Raw genomic sequence first — 25070 nt, 5'->3', positions numbered from 1 at the left:
TACTTGCTCAGAACTTCAGTTTCTCATGAACAAAACCTGCTAAAACCATTCCTGTCATGTGAAGAATGAGGCAATATATAACGTCCAAGTTAACACTGGAAGAAGCTGATGAAAGCTGATGAAGCAACTTCCCTATGAGGAAAGCTTGCAGCATTTGGGACTTTTCAGTTTAGAGACAAGGTGAGTGGTGACACAATAGGAGTTGATAAAATTATGCCTGGCATAGAGGTTCTCAGTGGTTTGCTATCCATGGGATTTGTGTTTTCTATCTCCGTGCTTCTTCCCTACCAAGCACCACATGAAATCTCTCTCTCCTTGGGACTCCCTATACATTCTCAAATATCCCCCTCCAGAATAAGTTTCATATCATTTTCCTGCTTTTATTTCCAAGACTCCTCCTGGCCTCCTTTTGTGTTTAATTCACAATCCTCCTTGGTGAGCTAAAACCCCAAATATATTATACTGCCTTTAAGCAGCTCCTTTTAAGTTGATTAAATCTTGATTAAATATGTCTGTGAAGGTCTTAAAGAATAGAGACGTGGTGCTAAAGAGTCAATATTTGGCTGTCATGTACAAGGAACTTTCCCAGAATGCTCTCACACATGCAGCAGTGAAGGTCACAGAACTATTGAAGAACACCCCAGCCCCATCCCAAAATCAAGACTGAAGGCCCATGAACTGCAGCTTTTGCCTTCAATTCCTCCATGAATCACTCATTTCTGAAGTGTTACAATTCCTTTGATGACCATGAGACACATTTAGTAACGGACAGTGCCTGTAGTGACTTTTTCAACTGGGTCACGAGGTCAAGATCATAGCAAAAGGCTAACTAGGTCTTTTCTCATCAGGTCACATCAGCATCTTTGGGGAGGATTTTAGCTTTTTGTGTGAATGCTCTTCTGTCATCATTTCGTCCTCACTTTTACAAATGAGTTTTGCTGAACAAGAAGCGGCTGTTCTGGTTCAGAACCACAACTGCAGAATGGTTGAAGACAAGACACTGGGATTCAAAACACTTAAAAAGTGATCAGTACTCTGGCTCACTACTGCTGTCACGTGCAACGTAGCCAGCGATGATATCAAAGCGAATCACTTCTTGTATTTTGTTGGATGGCTGAGAATTCAAAAGCTGATGTCACAAGTTTAGTTAGCGGCAACATCTTTTAGCTGCCATTGGCTTTGTTGTTGTCGTTTAGTCGTGTCCAACTCTTCGTGAACTCATGGACCAGAGCACGCCAGGCACTCCTGTCTTGCACTGCCTCCTGGTCACACTCATGTTGGTAGCTTCAAGAACACTGTCCAACCATCTCGTCCTCTGTCGTCCCCTTCTTCTTGTGCCCTCCATCTTTCCCAACACCAGGGTCTTTTCCAGGGCTCTTCTCATGAGGTGACCAAACTTCAGGATCTGTCCTTCCAGTGAGAACTCAGGGCTGATTTCCTTAAGAATGGGTAGGTTTGATCTTCTTGCAGTTCATGGGACTCTCAAGAGTCTCCTCCAGCACCATAATTCAAAAGCATCAATTCTTCAGTGATCAGCCTTCTTTATGGTCCAGCTCTCACTTCCATACATCACTACTGGGAAAACCATTGGCTTTAGTCTTTGCTCTTTTTAAGGCCACTAATTTGTAGGATAGCTTTAAGATGCACTTACATCACACAAATGGGCTGCCCAGGTGATGTTGAACATGGCATGACAGGGCCATTTCAATGGTAGTTACCTGTTTGTGGAATGCCCTCCCTGATAAGGTCTGTCTGTCTTCCTGAGGGGGGGGGGGAGATTAAAAAGCTGTTCTGTTTACTCAGGCATTTGATGATTCCTTCCATTGATGAATGGAAGGAAACTATGGGCAAGTGACTCTGGCTCATGACAAAGTAGACCTGAAATGCCACTCTTGAGGGCAATTCCCCCCCCCCCCCCGATGTGTGAGAGAAGCAGAATTACTAATAAGGCTTTAGTCAAGATAAGATAATAACCGTTTAATATCACAATTATTTCTATGTTTGCTGCTCTGGGCTTCGATGGGAGGAAGTGTGGGATATAAACTGAATGAATAGTAATATAGTGGTACCTCGGGTTAAGTACTTAATTCATTCTGGAGGTCCATCCTTAACCTGAAACTGTTCTTAACCTGAAGCACCACTTTCGCTAATGGGGCCTCCTGCTGCCACCACGCCGCCAGATAACGATTTCTGTTCTCATCCTGAAGCAAAGTTCTTAACCCACGGTACTATTTCTGGGTTAGCGGAGTCTGTAACCTGAAACATATGTAACCTGAAGCAGATGTAACCCGAGGTACCATTGTAATTGAAAGCATGAGCAATGAATGGTTTGTGGAACCACAACCTGCTATTGATGCACTTACTGTGTGTCCTGAAAGAGTGTGAAACTTCCATACAAGGAAATTCCTGGGCAGGAATTGTATGCCAGTTTGCACAGGAAGGCCTATCCCTGGGGATGGTAGTGCAAAATTAGATGCTGGTGCCAGACAGGTTTGTTTTTAACTTTTTAATCCAACTGTTGCTCATTAAGTCACTCTACAAGTCAAAACCTGAAAACCATATTAGCAGGACTGGGGAATCCTTTTCTGGCTAGTGGGACCTGATTTCCTTGGGGGCAAGCTTCTGCAGACCACATGCCAGTGGTGGGGATGGTGCCAGAGGCAAAAGAGGGCAGAGCAACAAAATGTGATTTTGCCTTTGGACTATAGGCTGGCTGCTTCACACACACAAACAAAACGTGTACTCAGGCAATCATTATGTGAGTTCGAGGATGCATCCCAGCCAACGAAAAACTCACAAGGGGAGTGGAAAGTAGGGCTAGTGAGGGGAGTGTGTCTTTGGAAAGTGTGTGGCCTGGGGAGAATCTTATGAGTCAGGTAAAGAGGCCTGGAGAGTCACCTTTGGCCCCCAGGTCTGAGGTTTCCTTCCCTGTGTCCTCTCACTATAGAATGTTTTCTTGGGACAGAATTGTCCATGATCCCATGATGGAGGTGATAGTGATTTTGCAAATATGAAGAGTCTTATGTTCTTTCTCAAAGCAATTTTTATTTACAGCTAGTGTTCCAAGTCTCTCTCTTCTTCTTTTTAAAGACTTTCTGTCAAAGGTTTTTTTTTAAAGGATGTCCGGCAGCTAGACTGGTGCCTGGGAGTGGCCGCTGAGACCATATAACACTGGTCCTAAGAGACCTGCATTGGCTGCCAGTACATTTCCGAACACAATTCAAAGTATTGGTGCTGACCTTTAAGGCCCTAAATGGCCTTGGCCCTGTATACCTGAAGGAGCGTCTCCACACCCATTGTTCAGCCCAGACACTGAGGTCCAGCGCCAAGGGCCTTCTCTCTCACTGTGAGAAGTGATGTTACAGGGAACCGAGCAGAGGGCCTTCTCAGTAGTGGCGCCTGCCCTGCAGAATGCCCTCCCAGCAAATGTCAAGGAAATAAGCAACTATCTGACTTTTAAAAGACATCTGAAGGCAGCCCTGTTTAGGGAAGTTTTTAATGTTTAATGTTGTATTGTGTTTTTAACATTCGGTTGGGAGCTGCCCAGAGTGGCTGGGGAAACCTAGTCAGATGGGTAGGGCATGTATGTATGTATAAATAAATTATATTATTAATTATTATTATTATTATTATTATTATTATTATTATTATTATTATTATTTCATTACAGATCTTGACCCATACAGACCAACTACAGGGGGAATTTTTAAAGAGCAACTAGAATACAAACAGTATGCTTTTCATGCTTCTTTTTTTGCACTGGAAGAGAATGAATTTAGAGCTCTTGGTCCCATTACCGCAGCAGCAAAATGGAAACATAATGGATAGTGCAAGATAGCAGGGCTGACAGTTTCAAAGCAATGCATGGGGATTAAAATTGTGTGACTCACAAAAACTGAGGGGGAAAAGCATGACTAATTTTCTGCACAACATTTAGAAAACTGAAGTAAAGCACAGAAACACCTCACAATGCTTTGCTTCCTCTTAGAGCTCAGTTTTAACTCCTTCATTTCCAAGGAACGCTGCAGCCCAAGATTTAAAAACAGGAAGTGTTGTATGTATGGAAGAGACTGGAAGGAGGGGGAAGGTACAGTGGTGTGGTCAAAGTATAGGTCTAAGAAACAGAAGGAGAAAGAGGCGCTACAGTAAACAAAGGGGGGGATATGGGAATACAAAAGGCAACATATTTCTCTCCTCTTTCAGCAGAAATACAGAGGAAAGCCCCTGAACTTCTGAAATATATATGAAGACAGCCTAAATGTGATTGGACCATTTTGATAGCCCAAGATTAGAAACAAATCTGGTATATAGTCCATAATTTAGAGTACCAGTAAAGGAGTAAAAGAGCATGTCAAATTAGACATGTGGCAGAACTTCCCTGTTCACTTATTTTAATTATTTTGGGTTTGGAGTGAGAGGGATTTCTTGCTCCCTCCCCCTCACTTTTGTATTACTTTAGATATAAGCGCTGCTTGCACCTTTGGTTTCATGTTCTCTCACAACTCCTATATACTTAAATTTCTAATCCATACAAGGAATTACTTGGTCTCAGATTTCAAATCCAAGCAGTGGAAGCACACACCCGACCTCCTTCCTTGCCTACCCAATACCGAATTATAGGCTCTTAACCAATTAGTCGGCGTTCAAATGCAACCTTCAACACAAAGGCTTTTTCCACTTGGAAGTGGGCCTAATTTGAGAGAGAGAAACATTTACTGTAACAGAAGACAGCTGCATTTAGATGTTTATGTGCTCTCCAAGATGGCTAATTAGAGTGCTGCTGAATCACCGGGATTCGTTTAACGAAGTCTCGAAAATAAATTTAAAATACTCCAAGATGCACCCCTTTTTCCAGATGTTGCTTCATTCTTGTGTAAATGTTTGGGTGGGTGGATAGGTAGAGCAGATCTTCTGCTTTTCCTATTGCTGTAAGAATGGCCTGTTCTCCTGATTGCATTGCCATTAATTATATCATATCATGTTGCAGGAGTTCTTATTCCATTGTGTTTGTGACCTTCTATTAAGCTGCCTTGATTCTACCAACGATGGCAGAAAAGTGGCACATCAACTTGAAAGATGCCTTTCCTCCTCATGGCCTTCTCCCGATAGATTTTCCAGCACTTTTCAACCACCACATATTCACTGCCTTGTTCGCGCCACAGATAGCACAATTCTTGTGGTCCCACATACTATTCTTTTAGTGGCACCGTTCCCTTCCCAATTCTTTGCCTCTATCTCAAGGACCATATTTCCCCTTGGTCAAACCTCTGGGAAACTGCATGCCACAAGTAGCTGTGGCCACACCACACTCCTGCACATGTGTACACACAGGGGCATAAGTAGATCAGTCAAGGAGAGCCAGTTACCAACTCTTATTTTCTCAAATGGCCTATCTGGTGGCCCAGAAAGGTGCAATTTGCATCTTTATCCAAGCTCAGAAAAGTTCAAACCTTTTGCCCCACCACAACCTTGTGTCTTTATTATTTTTGTTTTGTTTTTCATCACCACCACCAAAACTGGTGGGATCTTGGGGTGCTGGAAAATTTTGCTTGAGGGTTTAATCGGGTTCCTGGGCCAGGTGTTAGCTGCCCGTGCTCTGTCCAATAACATTTTGGACCTTCATCCCTTCTCCAGCAGACACGTTGCACTGGGATCGTTTCTCCAGAAATGCTGTCCCCTTCTCTGCATTAACTGTCTGGGCTTTGAGGCAGGGTGCATTTGTTGACTAGCGATTGGAGGCTGTGGGAATTCCTCTTGTGACTGCATGCAATTACACTGACCGCATGATGTCAGGTTTCCTCTAAAACCCCCAAGAAGTGACACACACCAGAGGCAAATGGAATTAAATATTCCAAGTACGATACAAAATTGGAACATACAGTTGTAATTAGGGGACCTAATGCACAGGATTATTTGAGAACCCACAGTTATTAGCAAGCTGCTGGTTCTTTTCTTCCTTGGGGAAGCAATGTATCGATGCGCTCAAGTTTGTGAAATGCTTTTCTATTAGAAAGCTCTTTTTAAATTTTGAGAGACTTCTTCTGGAAACCTATCATCTGACCTCATGATTATGAGAGTTATTTAAAAAACCACAGAGCATGCCCACCTGAAGAGCTTAATGCCATTTACCAGCACAGATCAATGGGAAGGATCACTAATGCAGTGGTTTTTGTATTTGTACAGATAGATAATTTTCAGTTGTAATTTAACTCTCAATGGGGATTTTGTAGAAATGAATTTAGTGGCCAGCACCCAATCAGCTTGGTGGATTCCATGGTCCTCGAGCTCTAATTCTTATTTTGAAGGAATCCTATGAACAAGGTTTTCAATATGGACACACACACACGCACACACACACACACACACACACACACACACACACACAGAGAGAGAGAGAGAGAGAGAGAGAGAGAGACTTTTCAACAATCCTGCATGCTAGAGTCTTTTATTTTATAAACATTTGTTCTAATTCTGTATCCTGCTTTTAAAAAAGAATACTTAGTTGCATTGCTGCCTCTGGCTTTTTAGTACTTTTAAAAAAATATTTTTTATTAAACAAATTTAACAAATCAAATTATGAATCAAATGTAACCAATTACATTTCCCCCCTCCCTCTCCCAGCCTCCAAAGACTTCCCTCAGCTCCTCTCTCTGTTTTGTTTATGCATATTATTCTCTGCATGTTGTAAAATAGTACTTTTGAGACAAGCCTCATTTTAAAATTTGTGTCAAAATTACTCTTGACACAGTTGCAATGGTTGTATTTTACATCAAAAAGCAGGACACACACTTTTAAAATCTAATGATTGAATACAATGAGGCACATTCATTGTTGATGAAATATTTGAGGGGTCTGAACAGATGCTCTGAACAGCAAAAATGAGATCAATCATGAAAATGCTGGAAAAAACCTCAGTGCACACTTTGTAGAGACACTCTTGGTTTTCTGGGGTGGGGTGGGGTGGAATAAATCGTCCAACCACTAATATTTCTCCACCAGTTACTGCCAGGCATCTTGTTTTTCTGCAATCTATCAGTTTACATGAAACACTCCCCTGCCAAAGTCCACACTGCTCAGCCCTTCAACATAGATACACATATATATGCTGCTTGAGTCCCTGAGCTGGCAGCACATGCCGGTGTGCATTTGTAAATCTATAAAGCAGGGAGGCGTGTGGAATTTTTGCCAGCCTCAGGGCCACATTCCCTCCTGAGGAACTTTTCATACACAAAGGTCAGTGTGGTTTCTAGACCACCACCCAAAAACTTCTCAGTCCAGTCAGGTAAAAGCACTCACAGTGTGTGCAGAACTGGGCATGTTGTGGAGAAGGGTGAAGCCTGGGCAGAACTCCGAAAGCCAAGGATAGAGATCTGGAGGTTTATTCCTGCTATGGAGCAATTCCTGTCCCCGCAGGTTCTGAACAATATGGAGAACCATGATAGTCAAATAGCTTAACAATCTGCTTACAATAGCACTGAGATTAAGCAGGTGGAAAATTCTTCTCCCACATGCTTTAAAAGCCTGTTTCGAATAGGAGTTGTGTTCTCTGTATTTCCTTGTGCACCCTGGCAATGGGAAAACCAACTTCCTTGATCCATGAGTGTTCCAAGACTGCTTTTAGGACGCGGGTGGCCCTGTGGTCTAAACTACAGAGCCTAGGGCTTGCCAGTCAGAAGGTCGGCAGTTCGAATCCCTGTGACGGGGTGAGCTCCCATTGTTCAGTCCCAGCTCCTGCCCACCTAGCAGTTCAAAAGCACATCAAAGTTCAAGTAGATAAATAGGTACTGCTCTGGTGGGAAGGTAAACGGTGTTTCCGTGCCCTGCTCTGGTTTGCCAGAAGCAGCTTAGTCATGTTGGCCACATGACCTGGAAGGTGTCTGCGGACAAACACCGGCCCCCTTGGCCTATAGAGTGAGATGAGCTCCGCAACCCCAGAGTCGTCCGCAACTGGACCTAATGGTCAGGGGTACCTTTACCTTTATCTTTAAAGACTGCTTTTTGCATCTTCTAGCCAGGTCAATGCAGTCAAATAAGATCAACAATGTAACTGGAAAACTGCATGGCAATTCATTCCATTTAGGTTACTTGCTCAGAACTTCAGTTTCTCATGAACAAAACCTGCTGAAACCATTCCTGTCATGTGAAGAATGAGGCAATATATAACGTCCAAGTTAACACTGGAAGAAGCTGATGAAAGCTGATGAAGCAACTTCCCTATGAGGAAAGCTTGCAGCAATTGGGAATTCTCAGTTTAGAGACAAGGTGAGTGGTGACACAATAGGAGTTAATAAAATTATGCCTGGCATAGAGGAAATTCACAGAGAAATGTCCCCCTCTCCCATAACACTGGAACTTGTGAGTATTCAGTGAAGCTGAATGTTGGGAGATTTAAGACAAACAATGGAACTCACTCCCACAGGAAGGAAGCTGCAATGGCCACCAGCTTGGAGAGCTTTAAAGGGGGAGTAAACAAATTCATGGAGGAGGCGGCTTATTAGAATTCCTGCTCCATGATTGCAGTCATGGGATTGTTGTCTATCACATGACAGTATATGTTTTGACTCCACAGAGTGGGAAGTGATGGGGACAGGATGTTTGTGTTACTGTGTTCCCTGAAGTGGGACTATTGTCCTTGTTCTTTTTCTCTTTGCTGTCTGATGCTAGAGAGAGAGGGAGCCATGTTGCAGTGCTCTGTGTGTGTTTATATGTAAATACAGTAGATTAGCCAAAATGCTGAGTTGCTGAGGTCTGTTATGCAAGCTGCGAAGACTTTGTGGATCCCCAAGTGTGCCAGTGTCTGTTGGCATCGGTTACTGTGATGTTCGGGCTGAAGAAAGCTTTTGAGGCTCCCGAACGATCGACCAGGAGGGAGAGAACATGCCAGTCGGGCATGTGTCTCTGCCAGGGTCCTACTCGAGTGTAGGCTGAACTCCTGACAAGGCTATCAATGACTCTTAGCAATGGGAGACAGTAATGCTTCTGAATTCCTTTTTGCTAGAAACCGCAGGAGAGCAGTGGGATCTTGTGCTCACGTCCTGCTTGCATGCTTCCCACAGGCATCTGGTTGGCTAGCGCGAGTTCAGGATCCTGACTAGTTGGGCTGTTGGCCAGATCTATCAGGCTCTTTTCCTTATGAAATTGAGGTTTTCAAGACATTCCTGAAGCAGAGGATGTCAGGGCTGGTGTGAGAAAGCAGGTACATACCACAATACTTTTTAGGTTTGTCTCCCCAAGTGGGAGACGTCATAGTTTTTGCTCTGGAATGTCGAATGGCATTATCTGAGGAAATTGCAGGAGTGCAGCAGCAACATCTCCCAGTACCAGGCAGCGTAGAACGTTGTTAAACACAAGTTACCTATAAATTCACTTTTTGTGTGTGTTAATTCTAGCAGAAATATAGTTTTCAGACAGAAGTGTCTACTGCATCATTCCCAATACTTAAACGCTGTGATATACTGACAAGCCTAAAAATGCCCCCTCCCTCCCCCCCAAAATTAGAAACCTAGAAAGCTGCCATAAACCAAGTCAGACCATCAATGCTCCTAGCTCAGTATTGTCCACACAGCTTGGCAGCAGATCTCCAGGGTTTCACGCTGGGTTCTCTCCCAGTGCTATGTGGAGATGCAGGGAATTGAACCTGGAACGTTCAGAATGCAAAGCAGATTCTCCACCACTGAGTCACAACTCCACATACTTTTTAACTTAGCAAATTAAGCAACTGGCTTGCCTGTGTGTTAACCAAAGAATGGCCATTTGAATGCACCAAGCCTTGGGAGAAACTATTGAATGTACCTATATATTATCTCCAGCATGCAGGGAATAAAAACGATGTCTATTTCTAGCAGGGAGACACTCTCCTTTGGACCCAGAGATATTGCCTAAAGTAATGCATCTTACTCAAAAAAATGGAACGTATTGGTCTCTCCCCCTCATCTTTTCTGTTTGAGATTTTTCAAAAAACATCTGAACTACAAGGGAGAGGGAGAACAGAGGGTGAAACACACTCCATGCATCAGTTTGGTCTTTCTTAGTAACACCCAGCAGGCTCCAGCAGAGGTCACTACTACACACAGCTGCAAAAAGTTTTAAGTTTATGTCAAGAATTATATTATTAAGCAGCTTCAAAATACGGGGATGAATATGGATTTTGGAGAATGAATATAGAGCGGGGGACAAAGCTCACTGTCTGCTTTCAGTCGGTTAGCCCAAACTACAGTGGTACCTCACAAGACGAATGCCTCGCAAGACGAAAAACTCGCAAGACGAAATAGTTTTTCGTTTTTTGAGTTGCTTCACAAGACAAATTTCCCTATGGGCTTGCTTTGCAAGGCGAAAATGTCTTGCAAGTTTGTTTCCTTTTTCTTAAAACCGTTAATACCCAGGGAAACCGTGCTTCGCAAGACGAAAAATTTGCAAGACGAAAAAACTCGCAGAACGAATTAATTTCGTCTTACGAGGCACCACTGTATTCTGTGTCCAGTTCTGATAACAACAATGACAATAACATTTATTTATATCCCATCTTTCCTCCCCAGAGCAAGACTCAAGGCGGCTTACACAAATTGAAACAACACAGATAAAATACAAAAGGCTAAAAGATAATAGCTGAAAAGTAATTAAAATCTAACAAAATTTAAACCTTTTAAAATATACATACCAAAAACAGTACAGTACAGCACAGCAAAGCTATTTCTTTCTTTTCTTTTTTCTTTTTTTAAAAAAAAACAGTCCCCAAAGGCCTTTTGAAATAAAATAGTCTTTGTTTACCAGCGGAAGGACAACAAGGAGGGAGCCAGTCTAGTTTCTTTAGGGAGAGAGTTCCAAAGCCTGGGAGCAGCCACTGAGAAGGCCCTTTCCCGCATCCCCACCAAGCGCGCCTATGAAGGTGGTGGGACCGAGAGAAGGGCCTCACCCAAAGATCTCAGAGCCCAGGCAGGTGTGTGTGGATGAATAACTCCAGAAAGCCTGGGCCTAAAACTCCTGAAAAGCTAGCAAGTCTAAAATCATCGATGAGGGAGAACCAGTGCAAACAACTGGCGTGAGTACTTCAACTTAAAAAGCAAGGTTTGCCAGGTTCAGTTCAGCTACAGCATATGAAGGCCAATTTACACTGTCTGTCACTGAGGTGGGTACAGCTGCATGGGAGGATCATATGATCTCCATTTTCACATGGCAAGGTGGGTTTGTTTGTTTGTCTTTAGAACATGGAGCGTGGAGAGCATTTAAGAGATGTGCAAATTTGCAACAAGCATTAACCCATGTGAAAACTGAAGCAATAACATGGCTCGGGAGTTCTGTAACTGAGTGTTTTATTGCCCCAATTCACTGAGGGAGGTCTGGGCACAGAAACAGGGATCCTTGCCAAGTATTCCCTGCTGGCTTCGACACAGTGCAAAAGAGGCTGCCAATGCACACAATTTATGTGCCCAGGTGTCTATCAGGTGTGTGTGCAAAGTTCAGTTGGTGGCTAGGGCTGTCGCCTTCAACAGCACTCACCAACCAACCATCTCCTGCAGAGACATTGGGCACACACTGTCAGGGGTGAATATCAATGAAGGTAAGCTCTACCTTTTCTCAAAAGGCTATTCAGTGCTGGTGCAAGAATGGCTGTACAGATTCTTGCATCTACTTCACAATGGAATGTTTGGGTTGGAGTTGAAAGTTTTGGATTGGTTGGTGCCATGTTTCTTTTTTATGGCTTCAAGCAATATATTAAAACTATGGAATGACGTCTTGTATAGGGCCGATTCAAAAATCAGTGAAATAAGTGCCACTGACTAATTTTGCACTACTTGATACCAAACAACGTTGAACTTAAGGATGTCCACCACAACTGTACAAACACGCCCCCCAACCCCCCCCCCCACAGATTTTCAAATACTGCAAGAGCAAGCAGTTATGTTTGCTAAATTTTTATCCTGGTGTATCCCAAAACAGTATGAACACATGCTAGGAATCAACGACCAACTGGATGTAATACCAGTTGTGTAAAGTGTGACACTTGTACATTCCAAACTGGGGACAAGAACTTTGAACTTCAGGTGAAACGTTTCGAAAAAATGAATTTAATACAAAAATTATAATTGCATATAAATCGAGCTCAACCTATAAAATAAGTACCGTTTTTTAATGTTACCTTTTTAGAAGGCACACTATCATCCTTTCTGTTTCCAGAGTGGTGGACATGCTATTATGTTGCAGTCAAAACAAAAGCATGTATTGTGGTATCTTAAAGACCAACCAATTTTATTATGGTATGAGGTATTTTCATTGACTAGAATCCATTCCCTTTAGATGCAAGATGAAGTAGAGTCTAGTCCAAGAAAGCTGTTAGTCTTTAAGGTGTCCCTAGATCTTTCGTTGCTAGAAATGTCAAAAGTTATACAGCTTGATTGGCAACCAGAAAGCTAGAGAAAAAACAGCTGATAATGTTACAACAACTTGAACATATATAGTAATAATCCGAGCAATACTTACAGACCACATAAGTATCAGCCTTCTGGCAACATAGGGGTTAATGCTCCAGTAACTGAATGGGAGGAATGTGATGTAGAAAACCTCTTGACCCATTGCAGCGGAAATCCTGAACAGGTAGTAGTAGAAATAATTCTTTACAACGTATTCTTGTGAACAGTCCTAAGAGAAATTGTTTTGTACAGGTTAATATGTTTTGCTGAAGAGAAACCAATGTTACTTCGCCACTCTAACAGCCCTCCAGAAACTAATTTGTTATTCAAATGATCTCTTTGCATGTGACATTTGGGTCCTCATGTTTTAACACATGGGTTTAATGCATTTCCTGCCTAACTGGCCTTTTTTAAAAAATTAATTTGTTAAAAATGTCTTTTAACCCACATTAATCTATTACATCATGCAAAACAAACAAAGCTGGTAATGTACCAAAAAATTTAAAAGCCTAACGTAGCTCAAGAAGTAACAGCCTGCTTTCTATTTGCTCCTAAGCTAAAACCAACTAAATAATAAGCAAATAATGAATCAAATCCATGTTGTACAAGATACCATGCTGATAAAGTATTGCTCTGAATACATAACAAGGAGGGGAACCAAGACACCATAATTTAATCTGTCCCTGTGATCAGAACAAAAACTTATAGGGCTGATTATTTAAAACCTCAGACTTCATTTCATTTAGTTTGCAATATTATCTAAATGTTACTATATCACAGTGAATGGCACACAGTGAAAATCTTCTTCCTTGGACAAGATACAAGCAACCAGTATTTATTTTCTCAACAGAAAAGCATTTTTCTAGTCTGAGAATACAATTAACGCCCACAAATCAACAAAGTTCTTATGTGAGTGTTGATGTGTGCAGGCAGTGGGGGCAGAGGACAGGATACAGCATTTCCTTTAAGTTTTCCTTTGCTTCTCGTATTTGGGGGGGGGGGAGCTGTTCGTTGGAAAACAAAAGGAAAATCTCCACTTAGGCATATGCCTTCCCGAACAGCCAACTGCTCTCAAAGGACGAGGGACACCTTTCTAAGGTGGCATGGATAGTTGCAAAGGCAGATGCAGACATCTTACTCTCAGTGACTGAGACAGCAGACTGAGCATTTTGCTCACTGACATCCTTGCCTCCCCAAGGCACTATAAAGAGGGGCAAAGTTGCCAGTACAAAAACTAGCATTATTTGCAAGTTTTGCAGGGCATGTGGCCAGGCACTTTTGAAGACAGGAAACCGGACTGGGTGGAATTCTGGCCCAAGACTGGAAGCCAGTTCTTGGGTTCTCAAGGCCAAGCTAGATGCGATGCTTTTCATTTTTCATCGTCACTAGATCTAGTTGTCACTGGACAAAAAACTCCAGGATACAAGATTTAAAAATCAATATAGCCATCAACGATTAATGAAACACTTATCCTGCTGAGGATGATATAAAACAATAACAAACAAAGAAACATAAACATTATATAGGCCAAGATAAGAAAGACATCAGATAGGAACCACAAAATGGTGACTTCCCCATCAGGGAAGAAGATGTGAGTGAAGATTTATGTCAAGAACATGGAAGGGGGGGAATAAAGATCTACACTGAGAACAGGGGGCACTCAAATCAACCTTACCCAATGGTTGAAGTGGAACCAAAGGCCATCGTGGGAAGGGGCCCACTCTGAATCACACCCAGGGGGTGCAGAGCCCAGGAGCCCCCACCATTTCCTCCCAAAGGGTGGGATGAGACCAGTATAGCCTCCTATTCACCAAGAAGCCACCAGGTAGAGGCATCATTGTGGGGAAGGTGTTGAAAGGGAGGAGACAGATCTAGTCTCCAAGGAGCATGCCACAGCCATAGCTGCCACCACAGGAGTGGCAGCAGGAGATGCATTCCTTGAAGGCCAGATTTGCTGCTCCTGTGAATCCTTCCACCTGAGGCAGTCACCTCTCCTTGCCTCATGGATGGGTTGGCCTTATTTGTCCCCTTCTAACTATATTTGGGAAAGCTCAGTTTTATTTAAGTGAACAAGCTATGCAAATCTAATGAAAACAGGGGGGAGAGGGAGAGGGAGAGAGAGAGGGGGGGGCTGTCCATCCAGAAACCAAACAAATGCATAGTTATGAAATGCATTGTGCGGGGAAGTTTGAACCACATAACTTAACTGGCGTTAATGATATTTTCTTCCTGCTTGATTTTCAGAGTAATTTCCTTCAAGGCAACTCCATTTTTAATACTTCCTTTTCATTCCGGGCAACAGCACCGCTTCATCACAGTGTTCATTTCCACACATAATATTTACACAATAAGTTATTTTACACAATGAAATGGAATAAGCAAATAGACTGAAGACACTTTTGGGGCACGACTTCAACAGTGGTAAATTCATCTGAACTGAACTCTGAGGTCAGACTGGATAAGCAGCCTGAACAACAACAAAGTGAGTAGCGACAGCAGCTTGTTTCGTAAGGTCTCTCCTTTTTGTATGATGGTCTGAAGCAGCATCCACTAACCATGTGTCTTCCAGAGATTTTGAAGCACAACTCCCATCATTCCCAGCCAGCATGACTGTATACTCCAAAAACACCAAGCACTAGAGGTAGCACTGGGATAGATCCCTGCCTGAAACCCTGGAGAACCACTAGCAGTCAGTGTTGACAATACTGAGCTAGATGGACCAATGCTCTGATTCAGTATAAAGGCAGCTTTCCATGGAGGAAGGATGCCGACAGGAAGTGTAAAGCTAAATGGAAACGGGGCCCTGGGAGCAGTAAACTGCCAGCCAGTCTGGTATGGTGGCTGTTCAAATCTCATTGAGCCACAAAGCTCAGTGTGTGACTTTAATGCATTCTTCTCTCAGCAAAGTCTACCACGAGGAATAGGTGAAACAGACAATTTTGATCTCTCTTAGTTTCTCTGTTTTCCATTCTTAAGTTCAGTTCTTTACATTTTCACATCAGTTTGTGATTTTTTTAAAGTCCTCTTGAAAATTTGTCAGCATTTAAGTGTGAATTTCTCAAAATAAACATTTTTTTTAATGCAGTTTAGCCTAATATGCACATTTTTGCAAGGCAATTTTCCCCAATACAATGCATTTTTTAATGTTGTTTTCATTTCATGCACACTTTAGCGTGGAATATGTATTTTTGAACTCACTGCTTGGTGGGAACACTGCACTGCAAAATTCAGAGTAGTGCAAATTTTGAAAGACGACTGCGCTTTGGTTCATGCATTGCTTGCAAACAGTTGGTTCATGTATTGTTGGTGAAAATTGGGTTGGTTTGCCTTTAAAAGCAAAGTGAATTTCTCCCTCATTTCTCTACCTACCAGGGTAAGAACATTTTGAGGGCAAAATGTGGGAAATTATGTACAGTAGACCATCCCAGGTTGCTTGCAGAAAGGGCAGGATGAACATGCAATAAATAAAAACAAAATGTGTGCATTTTTTAAAAATGCACACCACTTACTAGCATAAAACACCTCTAAGCAGTTTACAAAGAACTTTGGGCAGGAAGCTCAACAATGGTCAGAGAGGACCTGGATACAGAAGTATGACATGATGAAAGGACAGATGGAAAATATGGGAGGATGAGAAGTGGTGCAAAAAAGGAGAGAGATGAAAAACAATAGGCTGTGGGGAAATCCCACAGAACCTAGGGACAAGAGGAGTTGTGTGTGGTTAAGATAAAGGTGAAGGGAAAACAGCTAAAGAGCAGGGCAGCTGTGTTGGCAACAAGTTTTTAATGACTTCTGTGAATAGCCTCCAGATATAAGCACCTTGCCATCATTGGCAGCGATTAAGCCTTTCTGTTTTCTGACTCCAAGAAGCATGTAGGGAATGCTCTCCTATTGTGATGCACATGAGTTATCCTGTAACATTATCCTGGACCAGCTACAACAGGACTTTGAGAGAAACTTAAATCTCTGATGTGCAAAGAGCCACACACTGTACCCAGGGCTGCACCTAGATGCCTGCAACTTGCAAGCTTACCTCCAGCTGTCACTGGATATTACAACAATTGTGAATTGATTGTCCTTCTTCCTAAGAGGCTGTGGCAGTGTAGATGGGACCATTCCCTGTATATTTCACAACCTGTTCCCTTGAAAAGTGATGTGAAAACAGGGCTGTAGGCACTCCCAATGGCTCAAGTCTCCCACAAGAATGAAAAATGTGTGCATTCAAGGCTCTGTTCAGGTTCTAGGCAGCAGACATGTCTAAACTCACCATCCCTGTATTTTTCCAGAGATGTTACATGGATGTTTAAATCTAAATTCTTTGTGAGACTCCCATAGCAATCTAAAAATGGTTATACTTTACTGAAGGATGCAAGTGTCTTAAATTATTAAATTTCCCTTATGAAGTATTAAACACATGATCTAGTTACAAACAGTATTCAGTTGAGCTCAGCTCCAGACGTGGGAGGGACAGTAATTTCAAGAATAATTTTCAAAAGACATGCTAGTTTTCAGTGCACAGGGACTATCTGTCACCACGGAGCATTCAAAAATGTGATTCCCTTCCATTTAGGAAAATCTGTGTGCCACAAAATTCTGCTGCATCAGTTTATCAGATCTGGCTCAGCCTTCATCTAAAGCAGAAGATTATAACGTGTGGTTGTAAACCAGATTTTTTCTTCATGAACACATGCATTTCTACACAAATACCCCTACCTGTTCTGCTTTCAGCAATAAACATAATGCCATAAAACTTCAAACCTGCTCCTCCTCCTCACCTTTCACCAGCACAAGAATTGCAATATTGTATTGAGTTTCTATAGTTTAATACCCAACTGAGGAACATGATTCGACAATACTAATCCTCAGCATTCATTTAGAGCTTTGTATCTTCAAAGGGTTGTACAACATTAATAAATTAAGCTCCACTACTCTAATGTAGCCATCACCCCTACTTTATGTAGAAAAATGAGTTGCCGAAGGCAAGTAAATAGGTGTTTTCAGATTTGGGATTAGAATTTGAGTGTTACTCATAATCAGACCCACACAATGCACAATAGCCAATCCTGACTCTACTTAGTCAGGCTTATTTTTTAAAGTAACTATAATTTGTGTGCCAAATTAATATTGTTCTGTAAAATGCTGAAGGCAATGCAATCCAAAATTAAGAAAGTCTTTTAGGTATTATGGCCTCCAGGATTTAAAATACATTAGCTCTGCTGTACAGTTACCAAATGGTGCAGAGCTGAAGGCAAGTAGGATTTTAGCATACCTTGCAGATTTAATGATTTTGAAATCATGTAAAAGTGGCAGCTAGGGTCTTAAGACACCTACAAGGCAACGTCAGTTTCACATAACATAAGCAGACCCTATACGAGATCTTGCTAGATTTTAAGTGGAGAACTACCTTTATGGGGGCCAAACTAGATGCAACAGTGGCAGACACCATCACTTTCATGCGTCTATCCATAATTGTATCCATCTAATTATAACCTCAAAAGGGAGAGAGTTGAATCATCATTCCTGAAGTCAATTGTCCAAACCCAAAGCCCAGCACCAGAAATGAACCAGGCATGGAGAAGAAACAGAATTGGATTCTTCCAATCAGCTGCTAGCCACACCAGAGGAAGGAAGGGTAGAATTATTCCCCACCTCCTTTTGACAGGGCCCAAACTTTCTCCATGAACCGCAGCATTCAGATGTGAGTGCCTGGCTTTTCTAAGAGAGAAGTTAAGTGACTCCCCATCTTTTTCATGGGGAACCATTGGCCCTCCAGATGTACAGTTACCATCATCCCTGGCCACGGGCCATGCTTGCAGGGGCTGATGGGAGATGCAGCTCAACAACACCTGGAGGGCCAAACCTCCACACCTGCGTTAGAAATTTGCTCTTTGGAGCTGCTCTGCATAGTTCTAAGCTAATGTGTTGATTGGGGGAAGGAGGGAGGAAAAGCATCTTGGAGAAGGGGTGGGGGAGAAACAAAATCTGCACACCAGCATAGAGTATGTGTGTTATATATTTAAAAAACACATGTGAAGGACAGAGTAAGTGGAATGGTAGGAAAGAGCAAGGCAATAGAGATCTTTAAGGTGGAAAGAAGTTTTTTTAAATGTTTCCATTATTCTGAATATGAAAAAGCTCATTTATCCCACTAGAGTGTGAATGAAGAACCTTTCACCCTCCCAGTGTTGTTGGATTGACGCAAGGGTTTTTCACATCAGAGTAAAGACTGGCTTGCTTGGATTGGATTGGAGAGGATCTGAAAGGAAAAAATGAGAAAGCTATGGAACAAAAGAAGGGGAGGGGGGGAGGAAAATGAACTCGATTCAGGAGGAAAGTAGTTGGCTGAGATGACACAAGAAACAAACCAAATTTTGGAAAAGGAAGAGGAGGAAGGCAGGGAGGGCCGCGACATCTGCTCTGTAAGCCAAAGGTCTCAGGTTCAAGCCAGATGGGCAGGGTATAAATAATAAATTATTATTATTATTAGCCCAGACATCTCTAGATAGGGCTCAGAACGTTGCCCGTCTGGGACACTGAAGAGCTGCACTTGGCATGAGACAAGTTCCTGTGTTCCTATGAAGGAACAACAATAGCATAAGAAAGAAAAATTAAAGCTGCAGCCCTAGAACCACTTTTCTGGGAATAAGTCCTGTGGATCGTAATGGGACTTGATTCCAAGGAAACATGTATGTAGGACTGCACTGTAAAGTGCAGAAGCAATAAGCTGGAAACAAATAAGATAATAAATGGAGCATGGGAGGACAGAATACAAAGGGAAGAGACTTTTGGTACATTTACGTGATAGATCCCTGCTCAGAAACCTCCAGCCTTTAGAGACAAGAGGATAAACAAATTGAAGTGGTCAGATATTACTAGCTCATCTACAAAGTCCACCTGAATAGTGAAGTATTTCATAAAAGTCACACATACACCCTCTTTAGCAGTGCTACACAGGTAGCACACTTGATTCTTGGTGCGTCAGTGCCCACACAATCAGAATTAATTAATTTGTGTCTCTTTTCAACAGAGTTCAGTTTGGGCATATCACAATAGCTATTATCACAGAGTCATATTGTTTCTATTTGTGCACAATGGTCTCCATGGAATTCTATGACATAGTACTGTGAGGGGGGGAAGATCTCTTAACACTTAAGCAGCCTTGCCATGCTCAAGGGAAGCGTTACAGTTTCAAAGAGTAAGCCAACATTACCTTATCAAGTTCCTGCTTGCGTTAGTACAGAATCATTCCAGTCTGGTGGTACAAAGGAAATCAATGGCTAGGATACGAAGGTTACTTAAGGAACTGTACAATAGGAAAGTTTCTCAGTCCTTACACTTCCCTATAACCACCTGTGATCCCGCCCAAAAATATTGCTTTGGGATCAACAGAGCCTTTAAACAATCTGGGGTAAGGGCTATATTGGAGGAACTCCTTTAAAGTTTACATCTTTTGATCCAAGCCAATAGGTTTATGATGTCACAATATCTGAGGTTTATTATAATTTTCTTCTGACATCATAGAAGTTAATCAGTTCTGGGAGCAGGAAGGAATACAATGTTCACGTTTTCAGTTTTATTGAAGGGCGGAGTCCAATTCTTCACCTAGTTTCTCACTGAAATGAAAATGCCATCACCCTACCTATGTAAGGTCAAATTCAATTTTGTCACACTAGGCCCTGATTTTGTACTTTATTTCAAATGAATGCAAACCAGCAACTCTTGGGAAAGTGTCAACTCATTCACAAATCCTGAAGCAAGTATCTCATCATCCGCTAGTCCTTTTCTTTAGGGTGGGGGGTGGGCGGTTATCCTATAATCACCCAATTTGCTTTCATTTAAAATTAACCTGAAAAATAAAGCAGCCTAGGAAATTTGCTAGATATTAAGTCAGGTAGGTATAACACTGCCAAATTCTTCTGCAACAATCTCGTTCCGTGATATTGCAGAGTCTGCCTTCCCTATCTGTGCTCTGCCATGTCAACCCGAGCTCAGCACAACCGAGGTCGAAAGGCTGTGGTGCTCGGCTTGAAATGAAAAGCGTCCTGCACAATATCTTCGGCTATCCCTGATGTCCTAGACTTGCAACTCAGTTATTGCTGAGCTAAGGAACGGGGGCTGCAGTTCTTTCCCCTTCCCCTCCCTTTAACCTTCCTCACTTGGACAACAGGAAATCCATCTGCCTCCGCGAGAAAAAGGGGGGGGGGGGAAGGAGCGAGATAGTGGGGCGAGAGACCCGGACAGGGGAAACCTGCGCAAGACTGAGAAGAGTCCATTTCCTCGGGATAGCAAGCATTTCACGCGGTCTCGCAACTCACCTGCTTTCAAGGAGGTGCCATTTCTTCCGTCCAACGTGCCAAGCTCCTTATCTGTCTCTAGGACGCGCTTCTGGGTCAGAGGCTACAGCTTGAGCCCCGGGACCTTTTCCTCTCCCCCTCCCCGCCGCTGTATCAATTAACCCCTTCCTCTCCCTTTGTAACTTTCTTACCTTCCAGCCGTTGCTGGCGGCGCCGGGGGCCGGAGGGTGGGCGCGCTGCTTGGCCGGACTGCTGCGCCCATTGGCGACGTCCCTCGCGGGCAGGTGGAGGGGGCTGCCGTTCCCCACCTTGCCGGCCTGCTCCGCCGCTCCCTCGGAGGCCGGAAAGAGCCCGCAGCAGCGCTGGAAGCGGGCCACGGGCTGCGAGTCCAGCAGGCAGGCCATCCTCCTTCCCGGCGGCTGGGGACTCGCTTCCCCCGCCCAGGCGCGGCGCGCAAACACAGCCCAGCCCGGCCGGCCGGCCACCGCGTTGCGGAGGAGCCAAGGAGAAAGGGCGGGGCTCCTGGCGCCCCGCGGACAGGTGCAGGCGGCGAGGCCCCGCCCACCCCTGGCCGCTGCCCACGACCCTCCTTGCCCCGCCCCGCCCCGCCTTGCATGACGAAGGCGGGAGAGGTGACAGGGTGATCTCTTAGTCCGACAGGAGCGCAAGATTGCTGCACGAACCTGCTCCATGTGGAGCTGAAACCAATGCCATTCAAACCCAGCCAACTCCACACCTGCCTGACTACTTCCCTATCTTCCTTGGGAAATACTGCAAATGATCTTTCTTCTGGCTATATAGAGCATCTGCTCTGGTGGTGGTTAGATGTTGGGCTGAGACCCAGGTTCAAATCGCCACTCCGCCAGGAAGCTCCTTGAAGGAACTTGGACAAGGCACTGATTCTTAGCTGAACGTGCCTTCAAGGCTGTTTCAGGGACAGAGGTGTACCTCAGCTCTTGTGCCCTTGGCAATGAGCTGTATCGGCACCCTGCCGCATCACTTGCACCCTTGGCAATGAGATGTATCGGAGACCAAGGACCAGAAACCCCAAAAGTTTCCTTCTCACTGCCTTTCGCGCTCTGCTAGTGACTTCCTCCATGAAGAGGCGGTTTTAGGGCAGTACAACTGGTTCAGCAGCACTGGGCGCTGTGACAGTGCTGTAGAATGGAGCCTGAGAGACAGGGGCACTGAATTTTAGTACCACACAGGGCACTGCTGAAATTTGAGAGCCTAAAGTCCACAGCCATCAAGGTTGGGTCTGCTCTGCTCTGCCTTTCCTCCTCCTCTATCAGTCTGTCTACCTGCCTCCCAGCCTTCCTCCTTCCTTCCACTCACTGCTTTCCATTCTTCCTCCTTCTGCCTTTCCTTTCCTTTCCCTCCTCTGGCAACTCTTATTACTCTCTCCCTCTTTCTCCCCTCTGAGTCCACTTGCACTTCTAATAGCACTGCTGGCCAACTGAGAAGGAGGCCCCGCAGAGCTGTTGCTATGCCCCATACCAGTGACTGGATTCCCCCACCGTGGCACCTGGAGGAGCCTGAAAACCTTGTCCAGATGCCCAGAGCAGCAGAAGGGCAGTCCAGGCAGTGTGTGGATGGGCAGACTGGCTTCTAGCCACTCTAAGCCAGAGTGGAGAGGTTCAGTTTTTGTGCCCTCCTTGGGCCTGGACCTTTGGCAAGGGCCAACCAAACCAGCCCCTAGGTGCAACCTCTCTGTGTGAGGACAAAGAGAAGGGATGCAGGGACATACTGTCCCAAGTAATCTTGTGCACTCAGAAGGAAATCCTTTTACGGTTTGGTTACAGCATAGTGTTCATAACGCCAAGGTTGCAGGTTCGATCCCTGTATGGGACAGCTGCATATTTCTGCATTGCAGGGGGTTGGACTAGATGTTCCTGCAGGTCCCTTCCAACTCTACAATTCTATGAGTCTAAGTTTAGTGAGGCTTGCTGCTGTGTAAATTGTATAGGGCCATAGCCTTAGTTACTGAGCATAAGAAGGAAGTGGAATAGAAATGTAACCAACAAAATCAATGGGTGTGCTAGGGCCAAAGAAAGCTACTGAATCCAGGTAAGAGATTTGCTAAATTTACAGCATGAGCCAAACCGTTTCTGCTCAGATTCCCCTTTGAATTCAAGGTAAGTGGACTTGGGACTGCAGCCTTAGTTAAAGTTCATTCACTAGTATGTATGAGTTCCAGTTTCTCAGCCAGAATCAGGAGAGGTGCTGTCCAATAAGTCTGACACAGCTGTGTTACATCTGCCACTTGGGACCCACATAAAGCAGTGCTTTGTATCGCTATGCTCATCTTGAAATAATAGGATCACCTTTAATTTGTCCTGGCTGATTAAATAACATCAAAAGCTCATCAAGTGGTGCTCTGAGTCTATTGTTGATTTTGTAGAAAAAGCCGCTCTTTCCTTTTGCAGGTGCTACTTATCTGCCAGCCTACTTTGGGCTGTGCTGCCGCTTTAACTGGGGCTAAACAAGACTGCAATGCAGATGCGCCTGTTTACAGAGTACTGCTCTCAGCACAGCCTGGTGCCCTCATTTTGATGCTGTTGTCTTTCCAAAGCTTTGTGCTGTGCACTTCACTGTGGTCCCAGCGTTCTGCCACACAGAATAGAGAGGGTCTTCTGCTCAAAGCGTAAGGAGAGACCCTAAGGTCCAGCCCCATTTGCACCTATACTACTGCCCCAAAGAAAGCTTGTTCACACAGCACCTTCCCACTGATTAAGGCTGCGATTCTATTCATGCTTTCCTGGGAATCCCATGAAATTCTGTGGGCTTCTGAGTACGCTTGTATAGGATTGGACTGTAAAGGTGCATAACCCAGAGGACAGTGTGCCACAATCAAGGAAGCCAAATAAATAAATAAATAAAAACATCAGTATGCCAGTAGAACAGACAGTGCCAATTAACACAAAAAAGTATTGTGTTATATGCAATTCCTTTAAAATATATTCAATATTTTGCTGACCTTGCTCTAGGAAACCAGAGTTAACGGAGTTTAACTTAAGCTTAATGTGAAATTATTTGGTATGGTATCACAGCATAAATGCAATCAGGATACTTCCAAGAAGCATTAATTTAAAATCATGGAACATTAAGTATCTGATTCATCTTCTTTTATATACATTTTTGTGTGGAAACTTTGCAAAGACACATCACAGACGTTTTGCCTAGAAACCTCAGGAAACTGATTGCCCCTCTTTTTTTAAATATAAAAACAACAACTCCAGCCCTTTCCCCAACAAATCTGTTTGTAAAAAGGAGTACCCACAGAATGGCCTGGAAGTAAACATCCTTCTACTGTTGAGTTAAGCAGGTTTAGCTCTGCAAACTGCCTGAAAAGAACCCCTTCCAACCATATACAACTCACTCTGCTCCCCTTAGAGCAACATTCCCCAACCTGTGCCCTCCAGGTGTTTTGGACTACAACTCCCATCAGCTGCAGCCAGCATGGCACCGGGTTTGGGAATGCTGCCTTAGAGAGATCCAAGTTGTGAGCGGTGGTGATCACGACAGCAGAAAAACCTGAAAAGTCTGGTTTCTGCAATTTTTGGAAAACAAAGCCACCAGCATTTGTTATCCCAGAGGGCTACTTTCAGATCTCTCTCCCTGTATAAGAACCAGTTACGTAACTATAGTGGACAGAGAGGCAGACACAGAAAGGATGGAATTTGCTACTTGGTCACATGTTTGCTGAATAACCATAGGAACAGGAAGCTACCATTGATCTATCCAGCTTAGTACTGTTGACTCCAATTGGAAGTGGCTCTTCAGGGGCTTAGAGAAGGGTCTGCGCCATCACTTCCTACCTGATGCTTTTACATCACAGGTGAGCACCCTGCTTCTCATGGGCTACAAGTTATTTAGGCCTCATTTTATTTAGCCCCAATGTCTCCTGAAGCTGCCCCACTCTCACATCCTGTCAGAGTTCCTTCCTGTGCAATTGCTCCTTTCTATGTAAATTCAGAACAACTGGAAAGGGCAGTACAGTGGTAGCTCAGGTTACATACACTTCAGGTTACATTCGCTTCAGGTTACAGACTCTGCTAACCCAGAAATAGTACCTCGGGTTAAGAACTTTGCTTCAGGATGACAACAGAAATCGTGCTCCGGTGGCACGACAGCAGCAGGAGGCCCCATTAGCTAAAGTGGTGCTTCAGGTTAAGAACAGTTTCAGGTTAAGAACGGACCTCCGGAACGAATTAAGTACTTAACCCAAGGTACCACTGTATTTTATTGAATAGAAATAAATCAATGTTTGCTTTTTGAACTTTTTTTCCTTGGTTGCAAGACTTTGGGGAAAAGAAATAGTGCCCCATCTATCTGAGAACAAGTTGGTAGGGGTGTGTGTGTGTGTGTG

The 25070-nt window shown here is 43.7% G+C and overlaps 1 protein-coding gene and 1 long non-coding RNA gene across 2 annotated transcripts in view; both read right to left on the bottom strand.

The window, feature by feature from the left end:
- The window catches only part of SGPP2 (sphingosine-1-phosphate phosphatase 2), a 29580-nt gene extending 8342 nt beyond the window's left edge, over positions 1-21238 (bottom strand). The window contains exons 1-2 of the mRNA XM_083506539.1: positions 20893-21238; positions 12478-12636 (exon numbers count right to left, since the gene is read on the bottom strand). Coding sequence (XP_083362665.1) covers positions 12478-12636; positions 20893-21105 — 372 coding nt within the window. The 5' untranslated portion in view covers positions 21106-21238. The remainder of the gene's footprint in view (positions 1-12477; positions 12637-20892) is intronic.
- Positions 1-25070, bottom strand: part of LOC310708398 — a 149266-nt gene that overhangs the window by 78758 nt on the left and 45438 nt on the right. The gene's annotated exons all lie outside the window — the stretch shown is intronic.

Source organism: Podarcis liolepis (assembly GCF_965112155.1).
Source record: "Podarcis liolepis genome assembly, chromosome: 5".
NCBI lineage: Eukaryota > Metazoa > Chordata > Lepidosauria > Squamata > Lacertidae > Podarcis > Podarcis liolepis.
Note: the sequence above shows the minus strand (reverse complement) of the source record. Positions and strands in the feature narration are given on the sequence as shown.